Here is a 20218-nt window from a genome sequence, read left to right as displayed (position 1 = left end):
GCTGTCGGTCATGGCGCCATTCCCCCTTCACTGGAGAGCTTGAAAAAGCTTAAAGGGGGGGAGGGGGGAGGGCCCACGTTGTAAAGAGCCTGGTAACAGCAGCAGAGGAATGCTGGCGGGTTTCGCTCCACTGAAGTGTGTCCCGGAATCGGAATGTTTCACTCACGAGGCGGGCAGCGCTGTTGGGCTCAAGGCGGCGCCCTGGCCAGACATGCTCTACGCGAAGCTTGCAGAACCTCCCCAGGTCCCACGCTCAAGTGAGACATGACCTCTCCCGCACCGGATGCGGCTCATGCTAGCGGCACCAAGGACGATCCCGCGCGCGGCGAAGTCGCGACTCTACAACGCGGAGCACTCAATCACGAACACCACCGTTTTGGTGTTTCCCCCTTCCGCTTCGAAGCATGGGGGAAGTCCGGTTGTGCACATTTTTGTTCCCGCTCTTCTTGCTGCAGAAGTCTTCCAGCATGATAGTTCAGCCGAAAGCAGGTCGTCGTAAACATCTCCGTAGGCCCAACGGGCCCTCCCACCCCTCAAAAGCAGAGCAGACGCCTCTTTTCGGTAGTTGAGTTCGCAGATCATGTTCTTTTCTCTCTACCTCGACATTCACTCGTTCAGTCGAAGCCTGCGGCATCGCCGTCACTCGTTGCCGTCTTTCGTTCAGATCCCTCGCTAAAGTCATCCTACCGACGAATCACCCCCTCCGTACCCCCTTTTTAGCCCCAGCCGGCACCACATACTACATCACGGAGAGACAAGAGATCGACAGGAGAAAAACAACGTTCTCGCCACCATGCAGTCTGTGTCTCCTCAGTTCGAGACGGCCTGGGTCCTGCCACCCCCGCCCCCTTCGTCCTCCCACGCCAGCACGGAAACAACAGACGCCGACTGCTCGATATGCTACGAGCAGGTCGGCCGCGTCAAGCCCGAGGGCACCATTGAGTCGTGGCTGCACTTCCCCTGCGGTCACCGCTTCGGCAGCCTGTGCCTCCTCAACTGGCTCTTCGCCGACACCGTCACCAAGTTCGACTGCCCCATGTGCCGCCGCCTGCTGCACTGGGAATGCGGCCACCTCGCCGTGCCGAGCCCCGCGCCCTTCAGCAGGAAGGAGGTCGCCTGGTACGCCGCCGAGCCGCGGCGGCCGCTGCCCGGGCCCTGCGAGTTCTGCCAGGAGTGGTACAAGGCCGGGTTCCGGGAGCGCATGGAGCGCCGGAGCAAAAAGGTCATGCGACTACTTCGGGACCGCAAGGCGTCGGTCCTGCAGGCCATACTCGTCAGAGCACGCGTCGAGAGGGACTATCGTGATGATGTGTGGAGACACTGGTACACCGAGAGGCTGGACGAGGCTCTCATGGATGGAGACGTCTTGTGGCCTCCAAAGAGGGGACCAGCGAGGCGCAAGTGAGGGATCGTATCATCGTCGGTGGGCCATCATATACATTGGCCGTTTTCTTTTGTGCAGCATCATTTTTAGAGCTATTGCGGCTAATATTTAGACACTAATATGGTAATACTGATATAGAGCTGGGAGCTGTCGTTCGCCACAAGACAGATGGGAGTTGGAAGCAGAATTCAGAGGTAGACAGACGCAGCTGATGGCATCTGAAAAGGGGTGCTGTGGCAGAAACATGGGAGAGGATGCATTGTAGTTACGAGAGTAGCTTCAACGATAATACAGGTGGCGTAGCGTCGTGATGACACTAGCACGGTGTTTATAAGAATGGTATGGGCGTCAGGTCATACTGATAGTTATCATGAGTAACAGGGTGTGCACCCCTTTCTTTGTGGTGATGTCACTGAACGCTGATGATATGGTTTGTGCCAGAGCAGCCACCACGCAGACATATCTGCTCGTTGTCCACTTATATCACTGGGAAATCTATCTTTGCATTCACTCCAGGCACTCATCCATCAATGTGAATTTGAAAGTGCCGCTCAGCAATGTGAGGGTATAGCGAGTTGTCCACGGGAGCTCAATCACAGATGCTGGATTCACACTCGCCCTAGAGGGGTCGCACTCGGGAGGGCCTATATCGGACGTTTGGGTAGGAATATGGAAAGATGGGAATCAATAAAAAAAACGACAACGAGATTGAGGCTATGGGGCTCACCACCGTCAACGAGACCGAAGGGTAGATTGTGCGATGGGCTGCAGAAGACGAGAGGGGGTTAGACAGAAATGCCATCTGGGGTAGAAGATGTTGCTGAGTGTGTCAGGGGGGGCTCAGAAGAGTCAGGTCAGTGTGCACTTAGTGGATGTTCCAGCGCTCTCCCCTATAATTCAGCCCCGCACTCACTAAGATACCCACCGTCTTCTATCGGCCATGCTGCCTCGCGCCTCAACCCTCTTGCTCGCTATTCACGATACCTCATTCACCCTCTCGAGTTATCATCGTGACCGCGCCTTGCCAACGCATCTCACCGGCCACGGCGTCTACGAGTCTTCACCATGCGATTCAAGACGGAGCTCAAAAATATCCGCACCTTTTCGAGTATGTTTGCTTCCCGCTTCCGATCACAACCAAACTAACCTCTCAGAACTGACTGCCGCCCTCAACTCCCTCGAGAAGATCGCATGGGTGCGCCTCGACGATGACACGGCACGCTTCACCGTCATCCCGGATACGGGGTCTCAAGTCTGGGCGTGAGCATACGAAAAAAATGTTTCCAATGGATGACTGCAGGCAGCTGACAGTCGACAGCTCCCTCTCCATGGACTTCATGTTTGAGAACTACCACATCCAGTCTGCCGAAGCCAACAACACGATCAACCTAGAGTTGCCCCTGCAGCCCCTCCAACGGGCCCTCAAGTCCGCTTTGAACAGCACATCCGCCTCTCTTCGCCTCACCAAGAAAGAAGGTGTCCCCGTTCTTTCCATGACCATCACGACGACGACGGACGCCTCAGCCCCCTCAGCGGCCGCCGCCCACCGCGCCGCCTCTCTTGACGATGATCCCTTTGATGACGACCTGCCGCAAGAGCACCTCGAGACGTCGCTGCGCCGCGAGCGCGAGAAAATCATCACGCAGGACATACCCGTCCGCGTGCTCCATCCGGAAACCGTCGAGACGATCATGCAGCCCAAGGTCCGCGAGCCAGACGTCCACATCCAGCTGCCGCCGCTGCTCCAGCTCAAGGCCATCTCCGACCGCTTCACCAAGCTCGCCCTCGCGTCGGGCCCCGCCGCGTCGCGCGCCGGCGGGCCCAAGCTCGAGCTCAGCGCCAACATGCACGGCGCCCTGCGCCTGCGCATCGCCTCCGAGGCCGTCGACATTTCGAGCACCTGGACCGGGCTCGAGAACCCGCAGCTCGACCCGGCCCAGATCCAGGGCCCCATCGAGGAGCACCCGAGCGCGCGGTTCCGGGAGGCGGGGCCCGACAAGTGGGCGACGGTGCGCGTCGACGGTAAAGACTGGAGTAGGGTGCTCAGTGTTGGGCGGCTCGAGGGGCGCGTCATTGCGTGTTTTGCCGATGATCACGCGCTCATTCTCTATGTGTACGTGCCGCAGTATGACGACTCGGGGGCGGATGATTCTGTTGTCACGGTATGTGCTCCCCTTTCTTAGCTGAAGTGCCAATTCCAAGCTGACTTGAAGCAGTATTATGTCACTTCCTACAGTTTGTAGGCACGTCACGGTCACTTTAGAGCGGGCGTTTGGTTTGTCATGAGAAAGGTCAAAAAGAGGGAATGGGATGGCGTTGGGTGGGTGCCCGAGGCCTGGGTATATTGAATCTTGCTTCTTCATCTTGTTTCCTGTGGGAATCGAGCCAGCATTTAGGTGGTGAATTGCTTTACGTGACGATCATTCGAAAAGACCTTCTTACTGATCCCGCGCTTTCGAGTTTTGTTGATGCTCTCTTGGTCGTTGCCGGTGGTGCTCGCGACTCCTGCTCCTGCTCCTCTTGTGGTCTCGCCTCTCCCGCTGCCTGTCTCGGCCGCCGTCGCGGCTGCGGCTGCGGCTGCGGTCTCTGTCTCGTCTGTGTCGCCGAGAAGAATCCTCATCTCGATCGCCGTCACGGTGTCGCCGCCTTTCGCGATCAGGGCTGCGGCTCCTCCGCCTCTCATCCGTCCGTCGTGGCCTCTCGTGCCGCCTCTCGTCATCCCTGTGTCTGTGACGCCCGTCGCGTTCCCGATCGCGGCTCCGACTGCGATGTCTCCGCCTTTCCCTCCTCTCATCGTGGTCCCTGTGCCTCCTCTCGCGCCCCTCCCTGCGATCCTCCTTCACCTGCAGGCCCGCCTTCACAGGCGCAGCCTCCTCAGGCGGCCCCGCGGCACCAATCCTCCGCGACGGGCCGACCTCGACGGCGTTGGCGCCGCTGGTGTCCCGCTGGGCGACGGGCAGGCCCAGGGCGCGGGCGAGGGCATCCTCCTCGGCCTCCTTGATCTTGCGCAGCTCCTCCCTGCGCAGGCGCTCGCTCTTCTCCTGGTCCGTCTCGGCGGGGTCGGCGTTGGGGTCGTTGTCGTCGTCGGCCTTGGCGTACCAGTTGAGGTCGCGGCCCTTTTGCCAGCGGCCGACGGGGGCCTTGAGGCTGTGGCCGAGGTAGTTCTCGCGGTGGGTAGATGTCGAGACGTCGTCCCAGCTGAAGTTGACGCCGCCGCGGGAGCCGGATTTGCGGACTGTCGAGAGGAGATCCATGGTGGCCGCGGTTGCTCGACTCAGGGCGTAATGGACGGTGGTGTGGGGGTGGTGGTGGTGATGGTGATGATGGGAGGAGGTTTCGTTGGCGACGGAGAGCCGAGGCGGCATGGAAGAGTGGTGGTGCACAGACCAGTACAAGGCTCGCCGGCGACCTGCCGCTAGTGCAACCTTAACCGCATCCTCCTGCTGCACTGTCCGTCTTCGAACATCGCCAACTGCATCCCCCCGCTCACACCCTCGAACTCGGCCTCAATCCCGCCTGTCAATTGGCATTCATCCGATTTTCTCTGCACCGAGGATCTGCTCGCAGCTACCCAGACGACAAACGAAACATCGCCATGGCCACTGCCAAAGACCCGCCTCTCGACGAGGTGCAATGGCGCGCGCCGCCCATCGCCCACCACCTCCAGGGCATCCACTCCAACTCAGTCCTCTTCTACTTTGCCGAGTCGCCCTTTTTCGACCAATCCTCTAACAATGGCATCTACGTCCATCAGGCTGCCTTCAATCCGCAGATGCAGGCCAAGATGTTCACCCGTGAGCAGTTCGAAGCCGTCTTGAGCCAGATGCCCAACGGCGTTGAGTTTCGCGTTGCCCACGCGCCCGCCGACATGGTGACCGGCACTGGCGTCTGGGTCATCGTCAAGCAAGAGCGTGAGAGGGGCAAGGGTGTCACGCCGATAGCTCACTACTTCCTTGTCGGCGAGAATATTTACCAAGCGCCCACCTTTGGAGATATCATGAACTCAAAGATTGTACGACTCCCTCGAGGAAACCGAAGCCCCTAAGTACTGACCTCTGCCTTTCCAGGAATCCATCTCAGAGTCCCTGAGCAAGATTCTGCCCGCCGTCGATAGCGTCCGCGACTGGACACCGTCACTCGGCAACGCCTACACACAGCCAGCGCCCACCGACCTGGCACGCACGCAACCAGGAGCTCCTTCGAAAGAGGGCACGCCGGCGCCAGAGACCGCCGCACCCACGACCAAGACCACTTCGCCCTTTGCCAACAAGACGACAAAGAGCGCCCTTGACCGCCTCGCCGAGGAGTCCTTCGCCATCCACCTGCGCCACGGCGGCGACTACATCGACCAGAACCCCATCACCGGTCGCCCCGGCGAGTTCCACCTCTCATCAACCGGTCGCAAGGAGAAGGCGGCGCCTCTGCAGCCCCCGGCGCCGACGGCCACACCACAGCCGCCCGCCAAACCTTCGGTTTTGAACACGAAGCTAGCCGACGAGGTCAAGAAGGAGGGCAAGGCTGAGCGCAGCCCCAAGACGCCCGGTGTACCAAAGCCGAAGAGGAAGAAGAGCAAGATTGTGTCAGGTGGCGCTAGCGGCGGTACCAACACGGCGGCGACGACACCGGCGGCTTCTTGAGAGTGAACGGACGGTTGGTTCTAGATATGGTCGTGACTTTTTGCTTTCGATGATACCCCCGTCTTTGTATCATACATTACTATCAGTATGTACATATGACAAGCACATGTTTACTCAAGCCAGTCAATGACTGCAACGGTCCTCCGCTGCTGCAGCCTGCATCTGGACATAGCACAGATGACGACTCCCATACGTACTGCGCCTATACTCGGATGAGGGGCAGTGCTCGTGACATTGATCTCTCTTGTCAGCGCCTGACAGGCTGGTTGGTCGGTCCGCGCCCATGCATTGGCTCCCTCTACACGATCAGGCTGCGGCCTATAAATACGGCTGTGTGTCTCCCAGTTGCTGCCTGACTGAAACAAACATTTTCCTACTTTCTACCGCTCGCAGCCTTGCGCAAAAAGATATCTGTCATCCCCAGTTTGTGGCATTATGGACCCCGTGTCGGCCGCCGGGTTCGCCTCCTCTCTGATCACCTTCATCGACTTCTCCTACAAGTTGATACACGGCTCTGTCGACCTCTACAAGTCAGCTGCTGGGGCCACGGATGACAACGTCCGGATCAGCAGCATTGTCGAGGATCTGAGGAAGATCACCGAGACGATCTCAACGCCCGCTCCCCCTGAGGATGATGGACCGCACTCGCGGGAGCTTAACAAACTGGCCCTTGAGTGCCAAGATGTCTCCAAGGAACTTGCAGACATACTCGAGACGTTGAAGAGGCGAGAAGGGAATAAAGCATGGCGCAGCCTCGAAGCGGCATGGAAGAGCATGCGCAAGTCGGATAAAGTGGCAGCGCTTGTAAACCAATTGGCCACATATCGCATGCAGCTCCTTCTGCGCCTCGGTCTCATCCTCAAGTGAGACAGTCCGCTCCCGCTTGACCGCTCACCACGTTTGCTGACAGACTTATTAGTGACAATCAGATCTCAGTAGAGAAGCAGCTGAGCGAATTGCAGAAAGGGAACACAGATCACTTTGCTCAGACGATCACCCAGCTCGACAATGTTCGTCAGGCGATCGAGAACCTGGAAAAAAAGGTCATGGGCGAGGCTGGCCATGCACTTCATCCGTCGCCTGACATGAACTCCTCCCACGGTGCTTTGCATGAACTCTGCACCGAACTCTCTTTGATCGTCCAGAATCTCCGCGCCGTTGCTGCGAGGGCGCCGGCGGACTTGCATGTGCTGAACCGGCTGTATTTCGAGAGCCTGCATGCTCGCGAAGACGATGTCAGTGACGCAGAATTCAATACCTTTGCCTGGCTTCTCCATGAGGAAGGGGGTGATGAAGAAAGCGGCGCGGAGAGCGACGAAGAGAGGGGCGAGGAGAGCGACGAAGAGAGTATCGACTCGTATTACAGCAGTAAAACTGAAGCATCTACCGGTGGGAGCAATCATGACACTGGAGACGATACCGACAGCCCGACTCACACCGCTGTGGCAAACGACGAAGCCGTCATCGACGATGACGATATCGAGGACCCCGATCACGGCGAAGACACGGCTGGCAGTGAATACAACGAAGATGACAATGGCAGTGCCAGCATCGGCTCTTCCATTAGTGATATTCAGACGTCATACCTCGAGGTTAGACGAAGCCTTCGGGAAAAATTCAAGGCATGGCTCCGGCTAGAAAATGGAGTCTTCCACATATCGGGCAAAGCTGGCTCAGGCAAATCAACCTTGATGAAGCGTACCTGTCAGGACCAGGCTTTGATGGACGGCCTCAACGTTTGGGCTGCCGATAGGAAGCTCGTCTTTGGCCGTTTCTTCTTCTGGCGCTCTGGACATGACTCGCATTGCTCCCTCGAGGGGTTGTATCAGTCGCTGCTCTTTGAAGCTTTACAACAATGTCCAGAGCTTACGAGGACCGCGTTTCCGCAATTTTGGACAGTGGCCAATGAAGCAAACTTCCAAATATCTGCGTGGGCGCAATCGCCTTTTCGACTTTCGGAACTGTGTCAAGCATTGTATAATTTAATTGAAGAACAATCTAGAGCAAAGACCCATCGTTTCTGCTTCTTCATCGACGGCCTGGACGAGTTTAAGGGCGACAGTTCTGACCACAAGGAGTTGGCGCGGCAACTCCGAGCGTGGGGCAATTCACCTGATGTCAAAATTTGTGTGAGTAGTCGACCCTACCAGGCGTTCCTCGACGTATTCGACAGCAAGATGAGAATCAACATTGTCGACGCAACGAAGCTCGACATTTACCGCGTCGTCAAAGGGACGCTCGCTGAGCAGCCAGCCGATTATCTAAGCCCGCACATCTTGCATGAACTTGCAATACAAATTTGGCACCGCGCCGATGGTGTGTTCCTGTGGGCACGGTTGGTTGTCCGTTCAGTAACGGAAGGCACCCTGTATCGCTCAAGCCACAGAGCGCTCATGGAAAAAGTTGAACAGACGCCAAAAGGTCTCAGTGCACTTTTCGGACAGATGTCCGACAGCATTGATTCATCTGACCGGGAGAGGTCAGACAGGATGCTCTTGTTCGCCAGCAGACAAGGTCGCGGGCACTTTCTGCTGTACTCGTGGCTTGATGATCTGGCGGATCCCAAGTTTCCATTTGAGCAGCCGGTTTGTGAGCTGCCAATGGAAGAATATCTTGAGCGCAGGTCTACCGTTGCTGCTCAGCTGAAGCTTCTGAGCAAGGGCCTGCTCGAGATTTCAGAAGGCAGTGACGACATTGATTTCTTCCATCGATCGGTTTTGGATTTACTTCGGCAACCAGATATCGAGTCTGCAATGAAACACCATCTTCAGGATCGCTTCGACATAGCAGCCGATGGGCAGCGACTCCAACTTGCCCTCATAAAGTTTCATGTCCGTGCCTTATGCCACAGGCGAGGTCGCTTTTTCGCAGAGCATCTTGGTGAGTTGTTCAGGTCTGAAAAGAAGTGGGGCGCGCCTTCTACCAAGGTGTTGAGAGAGTGCCACGCCATCATTCATCACTTCCAACGAAAGGACGACATTCCTAGTATCTTTTCCATGGGCTGCGTCATCCCACATTATCGTGATTCTTGTTTTCAGATGGGACCAGGTTCAGAATTCTCATTTCTACATTTTCTTGCATTTTATGCCGAATCGCAGTACGTCCTAGACTGGGTCGAGAAAAGCCCCAGCGGCCAACTGGGAAGAGAGGATTTATGTCTGCTATTCTCCGCCTGTGTCGGTCTTGACAGCCAAGAAACCTTCGTCAAACGTCTTTCCTTCATCGAACGTCTTTTAGGAGCCGGCGTTTCCTTCGCTGGCGGCGTGCATATCAAGGCTCATCATGGTGGTTCAGTTGCCAACGTCCCAGGTTGGATGGCGTTCCTCGCCGTTCTTGTCATTGAATGTATGTGGGCGCTCCTGCGTGATGAAATAACGACGCCTTCGTCATTGTTTCTTGTGCTGGAGAAAGTCCTGTGCATGCAGCCCGAGCTCAACGTTCAATTCGAACACGAGCTATACATCACGAAACGTATGTACCCAGATCTAGATGATCCATGCCTAGGTCGAGCATCAATGTCACTGGAAGAGCTCATCATTATGTCTAAGCCTCCCAATATGGACGTGCTCTTGCGCGAGATTCTTCGGCAAAATACGTGGAGTGTCCGGGGCATCGCAAAGAAATTGGGCTCATGGGTGGCTCCGTCGACAGACTTCAAATCAGAATACGCGGTTTGGATCGAGGGCATGACGCAGTCTGAATTGAAAGACTGCCGCTTTGTTCTCGCGAGGATATCAGTAGGTGCTGGATCTTCATGGGATCTCAATACGGACAAAAAGCTGTGGTTTCGGGTCTTCTGAGAGGATTCCCGTCAAGATTTCCAGCACAAGGTACATGTACCAATTTCAGATGCCAAGAAATAATCAGTCTGAGCAAACACACTTCCATAAGCAAGTCACTTGGTCCTCCTTGACGAAGGAGATGGCGACTGGCCGCTCAGTGTCTGGAACGGCTGAATTGGTGACGAAGTCAACCTGGAGCTATACCCAGCATCCGTGACAAAGCCCGTGTCTGGCTAAAGTGATATAATCTCGACTTGGGTGAGATGAGGCGTTGTTGAGTGGGTTGAGGCAACATTCCGACTTATAACACTCTATGTCTATGGAACTCGATGAACGGATTCTCGAACGCCGTAAAATCTGAGGAATCCCGAAGGATGATACATACACTAGGTCTGTCTTGCAGAAGATACCTCTTTTGTCGGTTATCGGAAGCGAGCCCATCCACTGTCATTCATAAGAAGGGACAACGACATGACGTTGTTTCCACAGCTCAATACTGCTAGACGGCTCCCCTTCATTCCATGATGATCATATCCCACACGATTATGAAGAAGGCAGTTATTGGAGACTCCAGATAGTACCAAATTTGTAGACATAATTCGCCAGTAACAGCCCGCTTAGATGACGGAAACGTACCCAACCCAGCCTCAACGCAACCATATACATCACCGCCCTACTGCACCACCCAGCCCTTGCCAACCTCCCTCTTCTCAATCACCTTCTTCATCGGCAGAGGCCAGCCGCTGCCCCCGACGCCCTCGGCCCTGAGGTATGGCACGACCCAAACCTCCCTCTCGGTGGCCGTGGCCCTGACCTCCTTGACCGGCTTGCCGTACGTCAGCAGCGGCGTGCCCTTGGCCAGCCCGGCGAGCTGGCCGCCCGTCACGTCCGTGAGCGCGTGCATCCTCGTCTTGGGCGTCTTGGTCGGGTCGACCCCCTGCGTCGCGCGCTGCAGATACGCGTAGACGACGTACTCAGGCAGTTCCTGGGGGCTCATATGCGCTAGGGGCGACGAAGGGTGGAGGTAGACAAACTTGTCAACGTCGGCGCCGACGCCGAGCGGCACGAGCGGCAGGTACGGCACGTCGATGGCGCGGCGGGGCTTGCGCGCGTTCTCTGGCGGCGTGGGCGATTTGTCGGCGCGGATGGCCACCTGGTCGATGAAGCCGGCAGCCACCATCTGCTTGAGATAGGCGACCTGCCTGTCCGTGGGGCGGTCGAGGCGGTCCTGGAACCGCAGGTTCTGGAACGACGGCACGTTGGTGCGCAGCAGCTCGACAATCTGCTGGCGCAGCTGCTGGATCTCCTTGAGCACCTTGTACCGCACAAAGTGGCTCTCGCACCACGCCTCGGTCGGCTCGTGCGCGTACTCGCCGACGACCTGCAGCAGCTTGATGGCGTCCGACTTGTCGTCGAGCGAGCAAAAGTTTCGCTGCACGCCGTTGAACGCGCGCCGGATCGTGGCCTGGCGGTCCTCGGCCGCGACGACGGCGTTGGTGCGCAGCGCGTGGTCTTCTGTTGCCTCGAGTGAGGGGATCGCCTGGTTCTCGGGGATGAAGACCTCGGCCGCCGACAGCGCTGCCACAAGCGCGATGGTGTACTGGAGACAGTCGTGCTGGTGGCCGACGAGGAGGATGCGAGCGAAGCGCGGCGACAGCGGAAAGATGGACATGGTCGAGCCGATGCGCGTCACCTGGCCTTCGGTCGAGATGGCTGACAGGTAGTGGAGGAGCCTTTCTGCATTGCGGAGGCTTGCTCGGTCAGGGGGTGTCGGGAAGGGAAAGTTGACTACGTTGGAGAGGTTCATGGACTTGAGCTGCAACACGACGCCATCAATGGGCATGCGCAAGAGCTCAGGCTCAGAGAACTGAGGCAAATCCCTCTCATACACTGCCGACGAGTACAGGCGGTAGCAGTGACCGGGCCCCGTACGACCAGCGCGACCAGATCGCTGGTTTGCGCTGGCTTTGCTGACCCATCCGATGGCGTACGTCTGGACACCGCTGACCTCGTCGTATTGGCGTTCCTTGGAGCGGCCACAATCGAAGACGTACCTCGTTCCGGGGATCGTAAGACTCGTCTCGGCAACGTTGGTTGCGAGAATGACCTGTCGCGTGCCCTCTGGCGGCTCCTTGAAGACACGCATCTGTTCGCGCGTTGGCAGGAGAGAGTAGAGTGGCAGCACCTGCATCTTCAAGGGGCCCGTCTCACCCTCTTCCTCAATTTTGAACTCTTCGTCTTCGTCCTCGTCGCCCTCGCCGTCTGAAATCTCATCGTCAATCTCTCCAGCGTCAAAGTCGTCAACGTCACCAAATTCAATATCCTCAACCTCCATCGGCGCCTCGCTCGCGGAGATCTGCACCTTGGGGCCGCTCGCCGAGGTCAGACCACCAAAAGCTGCCTCCAACCTCTTGCTCAGCTGCACGATCTCATTCTGGCCCGTCAGAAACACGAGGAAACCTCCAGGAGGTAGCTTCTTGTGACCCCGGCTGATCTTGTTGTACAGTTCATCAACGTAGTCTGGTCGTGTCCTGCGGGCGAAGTGGATTGTGACAGGGTGCTGTCTACCCTCGACCTCGACGACCGGCGGCGGCGTTGCGAATAGCTGGGAGTTTTGCGTCATATCCTCGACCCTGAGGGTAGCCGACATGATGATGATCTTGAGAGGCTTCAGTGGCGATGAACCATTCTGGTCCTCCTGGCGGACGTTGTTGATGCGGCTGAGCATGCCAATCAGGATGTCCGTGTTGACGCTCCTTTCGTGCGCCTCATCGATGATGATGGCCGAGTACTTCTTCAACGAGAAATCCTGCGCAATCTCTCGGAGCAACACACCATCCGTCATGAATTTGATGGCCGTCTTGGCGCTCGTCGTGCCCTCGAAGCGAATCTGGTAGGCGACACGCTCAGAGTGATCGCCCATCTCCTCAGCCACACGTTTTGACATGCTAACAGCGGCAACTCGACGCGGCTGCGTCACACCAATCATGCCCGACGTCGGGGAGTCGGGCGAGCCGTAGCCTGCTTCAAAGAGGAATTGAGGTACTTGTGTCGTCTTTCCGGAACCGGTGGAACCGCACACAACGATGATGTCGTGGTTGTGGATGGCCTCCATAATCCTCTGCTCCTCACCCACGACGGGGAGTTTGAGACGAGCTTCCTGAATCTCGGGCGTTCTTGTCACGGTCACGCCAAAGGCCTTGCGGGCGAGGTTGACCGAGGGCTGAAGTTCCTCTGGCAGCGGCTCATGCTCGGCAGCGCGTGGTGTAAAATTGTCTGGCCGGGGAACGTCGAGTATTTGCGTCGACTCGCTCGCCGGCTTGAAGCCTAGAGCCTCGTTCCTCTGTGCCGTCGCCCATGCCTTGAAAGCCGAGGGTTTCGCTTCTGAGCTGCTGTCATCGCTACCGCTGTCGCTGTTGCTGTCGTCCTCATCGGAGGCGCTCTCACCGTCTTCTTCTTCATCGTCATCTTCATCAGAGTCGTCCCCGGATCCAGACTCGGAAGCATCCTCTTCGGTGTCGGCAGAGCCAAGCTTGGCACCGCCGGCGGCTTCGTCTTCGGAGCTGAAACCGCTCCATTCCTCCTCTAGGTCGCCCTTTGCCGGTTCGGCAATGGTGAACTTGGACTCGACACCTCCGCGCCGTTGACGCTTGCGCAGCACCGGCCTGCCTGCTTCGTCCAGATCGAGCGGCCTCTTCAGACCAGAGCCTGCAGCTGCCGTAGAAGGCTGGGGCGCAGTGGTTGTTGTGGGAGCCTCGGTGGGCGTTGAAGCGGGCTTTTGGGCCGGTATCGGTGCCGGCTCGTCATCCTCACTCTCCTCAGCTGACGAAGAGTCCTGCTGCCGCGGCCTCTCGAACAAAATCTCGTCGCCGTCCTCGTCCACTTCGACACCGGCCTTCCTCTCCCTCATGGCACGGCTGATGGCCTGCCTCTTCGTCTCCTTGCCCTGGCCGATGGTCTTGGAGCTGGTGAACAGGTTCGTGTCAATCTTGCTCTGCGACAGCTTGGCGAGGATCTCGCGGTTCTCGTCCTTGCGCAGCTTGTTCTCGATGTACTTGTCGAGACGTTTGGCCTTCTTGCCGCTGACCTTTACGTCGCCCTGCAGCTCCTTCTTCATGCGCTCCTTCTTCTCGCGCATGAGCCGCCTCTCCTCGGGGTCGATCTGCTCGGCGTTGGTGTCGGCGTCGAGCGGGGTGACGGCATTCTCCTTGGCCTTTTCGCGGGCCAGCACCTTGTGCTTGCGCTGCCGTGGGACAAACTTGGCCATGTTGGCTTTTGGTGGGTGGTATGTGGTGGTGGATGGGGGTGTGAGATGAGCTGGCTCGGTTCGAGGTGAGAGCCAGTCTAGGCGGGATTAAGAGGAGGTGAGAATGCTCAGTGGTGTAGACCCTGCTGCTCCTTCGTTCTAATCCGATGCCGCTTCAATCAATGGTCCAGGGAGAAAGGCAGCGCCGCGCATGCCGTTTGGTATCTTTTGAGCTGCTTGGTCGTTATTAAACACCATCCATCAGCAAGCAGCCCGGTGAAGCAGCAGCGACTGGAAATTTTTGGGCGAGAAACGTTCTGCCAGGCATGACCGCCCTCTTATCCGTCGAAACAAGACTAGCGCGGTCTAATCAAGATGGCGGGGCCACAGTCACTACGAAGCCCCCCACCGACAGCTCCAGTACAGGCAACAGCTCTCACTGAATAGTGCCGTCTGCTGCCATACACCCAAATCCAACAAGCTCACCGTCCCTTGAACGTCGCCATGGATACCAACGAAGAGGCCAGGGAACAGAGCTTCCCTGCGAAGACGAGAAAGGCTCTAGGCACCATCAATGGCGTCGCAACAGAGGCCAACTCGGTCTGGTTCTCCGACCGCATCATGATCACCATGTCCCAAGAGGGAAGGCTGTCCCAGTGGGTGCGTCTTCCTGCCAACCGTCCTTTTACGCATGTGAAGAGAAAGTCAAGGACTCACAAATGCTAGGTCCACGTTCCCATCCTGCCCTCGCCAGCAGACATGGTCGACATGAACCTGTCATCGAGCAGCAGGGGGATGCTGCCCTCCACGCACCTCACGGCCACGACGCTCCTCGGCGGCGGCGGCGACGAGAGGGAGACGCTGGGCCAGTTCTACGCCGCCCAGATTGCGCGACTCATCAGTCTGCGCGACCCCGAGGACCGTCGCACCTTGGTGCTGGGCCTCGGCCTGCTGAAGGTCGACACGGCGCGGGAGGCCTTCTTCGACACGATGGACCTCATCAAGGAGGTGCTGTGAGCTGTCGCCAGACTTACTGTCGAAAGAATGCTGCATTGTTCTTCGTATACAGTGGGGGCCTCTGTTGCACGCCACGATGGAGAGCCTGCAGCATATTTCCGAGCAGCTTGTAACTCGTTCCTCATACAATTCGACCCTCATTATACCGAAGTTCTGGATGCAACGGCAACGAGAGCACGGGGCAGCGACTGGTAGCGACTTGCAAGGCTGCATTCGGTGCCGCCTATCCATTGAGTTCAGCGCAGCGAATCGCCAGTCACTCGCAAATCCGGTCGGGTCGAGGGGGCTCCGTCGGATAAAGCGTACAAAGGAGCTGCGCGTCGCGAAACCTCCTCTGCACTTATCCGTCGGGTCTCCCCCAACGTGCTGCGATCCACACGCCAGAGCTTCATCCCAACACTGCATCAATACCCCGAATTGCCGACGTCGCGTGGCCGATTGTGGGGATTGAGACAGGAGGAGCAGAAGGGAGGGGGTGGGAAACAGCTAGTTCCACGAGCGCCTTGTAGAACACCGCAGGCGAGGCAAAACGTCATGCGGAGAAGGCCATGAACGGCAACTCGGCAGCTGCTCTCTGCTGTTCGACATGCTGCTCAACCTTCAATAGACCTTGTTCGCCGGGCGCCCATTTTGTATTTGCCACTTTCCACCTGTGCGATTGCCATTGCTCCATTGAACGAACAGAGAGGATTCCGCCCGACCATCCCAGCCACAGCAGACGCCGCCCAACATGGCCAACCTCAACGAGAACGGCATCCCGCCCTTCGAGAGCCTGCCCCTCGGCGCGAACGACCCGCCCTTCTCCGCCTGGGGCCTCTACGGCCAGAGCGACGAGCTCGGCACGCTCAACCGGCTGACAGACGAGCGCGTGGCGGCGGCGGCGCGGGACGAGATCAGGACGGGCTTCCGCGTGTCGCTCAACTGGCCGCTCGACGCGCAGTCGCAGGGGACCTTTTTCTCGCGCGCCGCCTTCCACCAGGACATGTTCCAGAAGACGCCGCGGTTCATCAACGACGACGTGTGGACGTTCAACTCGCAGAGCTCGTCGCAGTGGGACGGCCTGCGGCACTACGGCTACCAGCAGGCGCGGCGGTTCTACAACGGCGTCACGATGGAGCAGGTGCACGGCGTCGACGAGCACGGCGCCCGCTCGACCGTCAACGGCATCCAGGCCTGGCAGGAGCGCGGCATCGTCGGCCGCGGCGTGCTCGTCGACTTCCACGCCTGGCGCCTCGCGCAGGGCCGCGACTACGACGCCTTTGGCCACGACGACGTGTCGGTCGACGACCTGCGCGCGTGCCTCGCCGCCCAGGGCACCGAGGTCCGCTTCGGCGACATTCTCCTGACGCGCACCGGCTTCATGGCGGCGCACGCCGCCAAGTCCAAGGACGAGCTGCAGGCCCTGCAGGCGACGCTGCCGCACACCTTTGGCGGCCTGCGCCAGGGCGAGGACACGCTGCGCTGGGTGTGGGAGAACTTCAGCGCCGTCGCCGGCGACCAGCCCTCGTTCGAGTGCTGGCCCACCAAGCTCGACTACGCCATGCACGAGGTCCTGCTCGCCGGCTGGGGGTGTCCCATCGGGGAGCTGTTCGACCTCGAGGCCCTGGCGGCGCACTGTCGCAAGGAGGGGCGCTGGAGCTTCTTCGTCGCGAGCGAGGTGTGCAATGTGCCCGGCGGTGTGGCCAGGTGAGTTTAGCCTCTGAACAGTGCCATGTTTCGAGGAGAAGACGGCTGATCAATCCACAGTCCGCCCAACATCCTCGCCATTTTCTAAGGGTACTGATGGTAGAGCACGTCATGAACAGGGTCAACGGTGACGACGGAGGAGGATCGGCGAGGCGGGATGCGGAGCCTACCTGCCATGGAGCTTGACGGCGCGGTTGGTATTTGGTACTGTCGGGTTGCTATTGGCAGTATATATATGTACGAGCAAGCAGGGGAGAATTCCAGCACATTTCAACTTCCTCCGAAGCCAGGCCTGCGCAGAGCCTATACACATTCATCAACAACGGACATCCCCATACGGCTGCACCACACATGGACAGCGAGACGCATTCCGTCCCCTGTAGAGTGGGCATTCCTGTTTATGCTGTCTTCATAACTCATCACTCCTGGTTCCAAGCAAACATCGGAAGCATGCCGTGCGCCGTAGAGACAACCGTCTCTGCATGCAGAACGATAAGCCCACCTTCTGATACGCAGTCATACCTGGTGCCATGGTCCCCACGTTGTAGTCCTCCCGTTTGCCCTTCGTTCACGACCCCTCGGTGTGCATCCGGCCCCGCAGATGTTGCTTATTCTTTTCATCGCTTGCGATCACTAGGGCCACAATTAGCAACGCATCAAGACGCCAAAGACAGCATAATCACTCACGTGCTGAGCCTCCTGCTAAGCTGCTGCAGCTTCTTGTCGTTGGCTGCATCCTCGGCAGCCTTCTCGAGATTCTGCCGCCTCTCTTCCTCCTGATGCCTGGCGACCTCATCGTGGGTCGGCGGCAGCCTCTCGTTCTGGATATCGACCTTCCTCGCGTCCTCGAACGTGCTGATAGCGTTCTTGATGCCTTCGGCACCCAGCATGAGCGTGCCGGCAGGCAGACGTCCGCCAGAGACCGTCTTGAGCTCCGTGACGCGTTCAGACTCCTCGCGCAGAACCTGGAAGACGCGCGACAGACGCCCGATGGCCAGGATCTTGTTCTTGATCGCGCGCCTCTTGAACTCGATCGAGTCGGGGTCCATGTTGACGGCGGCGGCCGAGGACAGGGGAGGTGAGACGGGGCCCGGCGAGGTGGATGATGGCGTGGCGTCTTCTTTGAGCTCCTCCTCAGAGCACGTGCTGAGAATGGCAATGAGCATGTCGGTGATCTTCTCACCGACGAAGGGCAGCGACCAGGTGAAGACATCCATAAAGTTGGGGAGCCAGTAGGGGTGAGGCGTGCAGTTGAACTGGCGAATGTTCATAACATTGTTCTCGTACTTGAGAACGGCAGCCTTGTTGTTGTAAACGTCCAGGTAGTTGGGCGCCGAGAAGATGGTCATGACACTGGGGAAACCAGTGGTGCGTGTCTTGCGGTACATGCGGTAGCCTGCATCCTGGGCCTCGTGCGCACGAATGACGGATAGCAAGTTGTTCTTCTCGAGGAACGCGCAGGCGGCGGGGTAGGAGAAGAAGTAGGAGCAGCCTCGGACGTTATTGTGCAGGAAGTAATCGCTCGTCTTCTCCTGTCCAAAGTCTTCGAGCGGATCAGCCCACAGAATGTCGCACATGAGGCCTTGTGTAGGGGGTTCACGGAAACGGTCAATCTGCGACATGTCAATATGCGAGGGCTAGCAGACCGACACTCGCTTCAACGAGCCAGGGGAGGGGCTGGGACCTACGGTTCGCAGGTCATCGAGCGTGTGCAGCTCGGGGCTCAGACCACCGTGGATGCAGAGGAACTGCTTGTTCATGACAGCGGCCAGGGGGAGGGAGCAGAACGACTCCATGCAGGCCTCGTAGACGGCCTCGGAGTACTTGTGCTTGCACTCGAGCTTGAAGGTGAAGTAGTCTGTCAGGTGGCGACACTCGTGATTACCGCGCAGCAGCCACAGCGAGTTGGGATAGTGGATCTTGAGGCACCAGAGGTACAGGACGCACTCGATGCTGAAGTAGCCCCTGTCGACGTAGTCACCGAGGAAGAGGTAGCGGGTCTCGGAGGGGTCGCCGCCGACTTCAAAGAGCTTCATGAGATCGTAGTACTGGCCGTGGACGTCACCGCAGACGGTAATGGGCGCATCCATCTCGAGCAGGTTGGGTTCGGCGCGAAGAACCTCTGTGCCCTTCTTGAGGATCCATAGAGCCTGCTCCTCGGTCAAGCGACCCTCGCGATAGAAGTGCTGCTTGAGGAAGTTAATGTCGGGCTTGCTGTGGGTTTCGTCGTGGAAGAACTGCTCGTCGGTGGGCTTCTGCATGGCGGGGGCCTGCACATCTATTGGGACGAGTTAGCGAGTCGGTCGCGCAAGTATGATCATGACAATACAAGAGGGGCAGGCAAGAGGGGCAGGAAGGCGGGCGGGGGAAAAGTAGCAAGAGCAGAACAAGGACAGAGCATCAATTCAGTCGTGCTTACCCTTGCAGACACGTTCCATGGTGTTCACCTGGGTGCCATCTTCCATGGTATGGATGGTGAAGTCGATCTCGGGCAGGGGCTTCTTCTCGCGAATGGCACGGATGGCATTATCGACCTGCTGGTTGCGAGAGGCATCGGTGCCGGTAGGCGTGCCGGGATTGTCTGTGTCCATGGCGGGCGGTTTGGGGTGGCGGAGGAGGGGTTGGCCTGGTCGGGTGCAGAAGGCTCCTCGAGAAGCTGGCGAACAGGAGGGGCGCGGTGAGCGGCAGTCCAGAGGGAATACCAGCACCGAGTCCAAAGTCGAGTCGACGCGGGTCTAGGCAAGGTGAATCAAGTTCGCAATGGCGTCAAGCGAAGGGGAGAGGGACGGGATTTGAAAGGTCGCGTGGTTGGGCACGAGCGGGCGAAATTGAGAGCGGCGGGCGAACCAAGGCAGGGAGGTACCGGCGTAGGTGTAGGTGTAGGTGTAGGTGTAGGTGTGATAGGGCTGCGATGGGGAGGAGGCTCGAGGTGACGGGTTCGAGTTGCAGGTCGGGTTCAAGAGGCCGCCACAGGAGGGGGGGCGAGGAACTTGGGGCGAGTAACTTTGGCTGGAGCGCGGACCAGGGGACCACCCAAAGACGAGAAGGTAAGGTCAGCAAGCACTATCTGTGCTGGCTGTGCTGAAGTGCCGCCTACCTAACTTACCTACCTAGGTACCTATTCACCTACTAAGGTACCTAGCTGCTGCTGCTGCTGCTGCTGCTGCTGCTGACGATGGTGGGCTTGGAGGGGCCGGGGTAGCAAACAGACGAGCACGAGGAGGCGAGGCGAGACCAGTGGCAGGAGCAAAAAGAGGGGCAGGAAGGGGAGGGGGTGGGCAAGAGGAAGGGGGCACGCACGAAGCCAAAGGGGGCAAAGAGAGTGAGGGTCCAGGGTCAGGAGAAACAAGGTGAGCCCGGTGGGTAACGGTACGAAGGTACGAGGGTACGTGCGTACCTGCTCCGACGACTGTGGCTTGGATTTGTGCAACCCCCATTTCGTCATGGGCGCTTGGTCTATCTACCT

At 58.3% G+C, this 20218-nt stretch overlaps 9 protein-coding genes across 9 annotated transcripts; 6 read left to right on the top strand and 3 right to left on the bottom strand.

The window, feature by feature from the left end:
- Nucleotides 1–793: 793 nt before the first annotated feature.
- On the top strand, nt 794–1405 carry D7B24_007077 (uncharacterized protein; the record flags this gene model as incomplete). The annotated part of the gene is made up of 1 exon (XM_028641194.1): nt 794–1405. The coding sequence occupies one exon, from the start codon at nt 794–796 to the stop codon at nt 1403–1405; it is 612 nt and encodes a 203-aa protein (XP_028494748.1).
- Nucleotides 1406–2449: 1044 nt separating this feature from the next.
- On the top strand, nt 2450–3627 carry D7B24_007076 (uncharacterized protein; the record flags this gene model as incomplete). The annotated part of the gene is made up of 4 exons (XM_028641193.1): nt 2450–2492; nt 2539–2644; nt 2703–3546; nt 3601–3627. The coding sequence occupies 4 exons, from the start codon at nt 2450–2452 to the stop codon at nt 3625–3627; spliced, it is 1020 nt and encodes a 339-aa protein (XP_028494747.1).
- Nucleotides 3628–3822: 195 nt separating this feature from the next.
- D7B24_007075 (uncharacterized protein) lies at nt 3823–4638 on the bottom strand (the record flags this gene model as incomplete). Its single annotated transcript, XM_028641192.1, has 1 exon — nt 3823–4638. The coding sequence occupies one exon, from the start codon at nt 4636–4638 to the stop codon at nt 3823–3825; it is 816 nt and encodes a 271-aa protein (XP_028494746.1).
- A 341-nt stretch (nt 4639–4979) lies between these two features.
- Nucleotides 4980–6021, top strand: MED6 (Mediator of RNA polymerase II transcription subunit 6; the record flags this gene model as incomplete). The annotated part of the gene is made up of 2 exons (XM_028641191.1): nt 4980–5396; nt 5452–6021. The coding sequence occupies 2 exons, from the start codon at nt 4980–4982 to the stop codon at nt 6019–6021; spliced, it is 987 nt and encodes a 328-aa protein (XP_028494745.1).
- Nucleotides 6022–6456: 435 nt separating this feature from the next.
- D7B24_007073 (uncharacterized protein) lies at nt 6457–8844 on the top strand (the record flags this gene model as incomplete). The annotated part of the gene is made up of 4 exons (XM_028641190.1): nt 6457–6884; nt 6941–7781; nt 8031–8735; nt 8812–8844. 4 exons carry the CDS (start codon nt 6457–6459, stop codon nt 8842–8844), a joined length of 2007 nt encoding a protein of 668 aa, XP_028494744.1.
- A 1632-nt stretch (nt 8845–10476) lies between these two features.
- Nucleotides 10477–14070, bottom strand: ECM16 (putative ATP-dependent RNA helicase DHR1; the record flags this gene model as incomplete). The annotated part of the gene is made up of 1 exon (XM_028641189.1): nt 10477–14070. The coding sequence occupies one exon, from the start codon at nt 14068–14070 to the stop codon at nt 10477–10479; it is 3594 nt and encodes a 1197-aa protein (XP_028494743.1).
- A 483-nt stretch (nt 14071–14553) lies between these two features.
- D7B24_007071 (uncharacterized protein) lies at nt 14554–15066 on the top strand (the record flags this gene model as incomplete). The annotated part of the gene is made up of 2 exons (XM_028641188.1): nt 14554–14709; nt 14776–15066. The coding sequence occupies 2 exons, from the start codon at nt 14554–14556 to the stop codon at nt 15064–15066; spliced, it is 447 nt and encodes a 148-aa protein (XP_028494742.1).
- Nucleotides 15067–15796: 730 nt separating this feature from the next.
- On the top strand, nt 15797–16840 carry D7B24_007070 (uncharacterized protein; the record flags this gene model as incomplete). The annotated part of the gene is made up of 2 exons (XM_028641187.1): nt 15797–16752; nt 16813–16840. The coding sequence occupies 2 exons, from the start codon at nt 15797–15799 to the stop codon at nt 16838–16840; spliced, it is 984 nt and encodes a 327-aa protein (XP_028494741.1).
- A 529-nt stretch (nt 16841–17369) lies between these two features.
- Nucleotides 17370–19343, bottom strand: CNA1 (3',5'-cyclic-nucleotide phosphodiesterase (PDEase) (3':5'-CNP); the record flags this gene model as incomplete). The annotated part of the gene is made up of 4 exons (XM_028641186.1): nt 17370–17385; nt 17440–18365; nt 18441–19030; nt 19172–19343. The coding sequence occupies 4 exons, from the start codon at nt 19341–19343 to the stop codon at nt 17370–17372; spliced, it is 1704 nt and encodes a 567-aa protein (XP_028494740.1).
- Between the last annotated feature and the right edge of the window lie 875 nt (nt 19344–20218).

The sequence above is a fragment of the Verticillium nonalfalfae genome (genome assembly GCF_003724135.2).
Source record: "Verticillium nonalfalfae strain VnAa140/NRRL 66861 chromosome Unknown scaffold_54, whole genome shotgun sequence".
In the NCBI taxonomy this organism is placed as follows: domain Eukaryota; kingdom Fungi; phylum Ascomycota; class Sordariomycetes; order Glomerellales; family Plectosphaerellaceae; genus Verticillium; species Verticillium nonalfalfae.
This window is presented reverse-complemented; position numbering and strand designations above follow the sequence as displayed.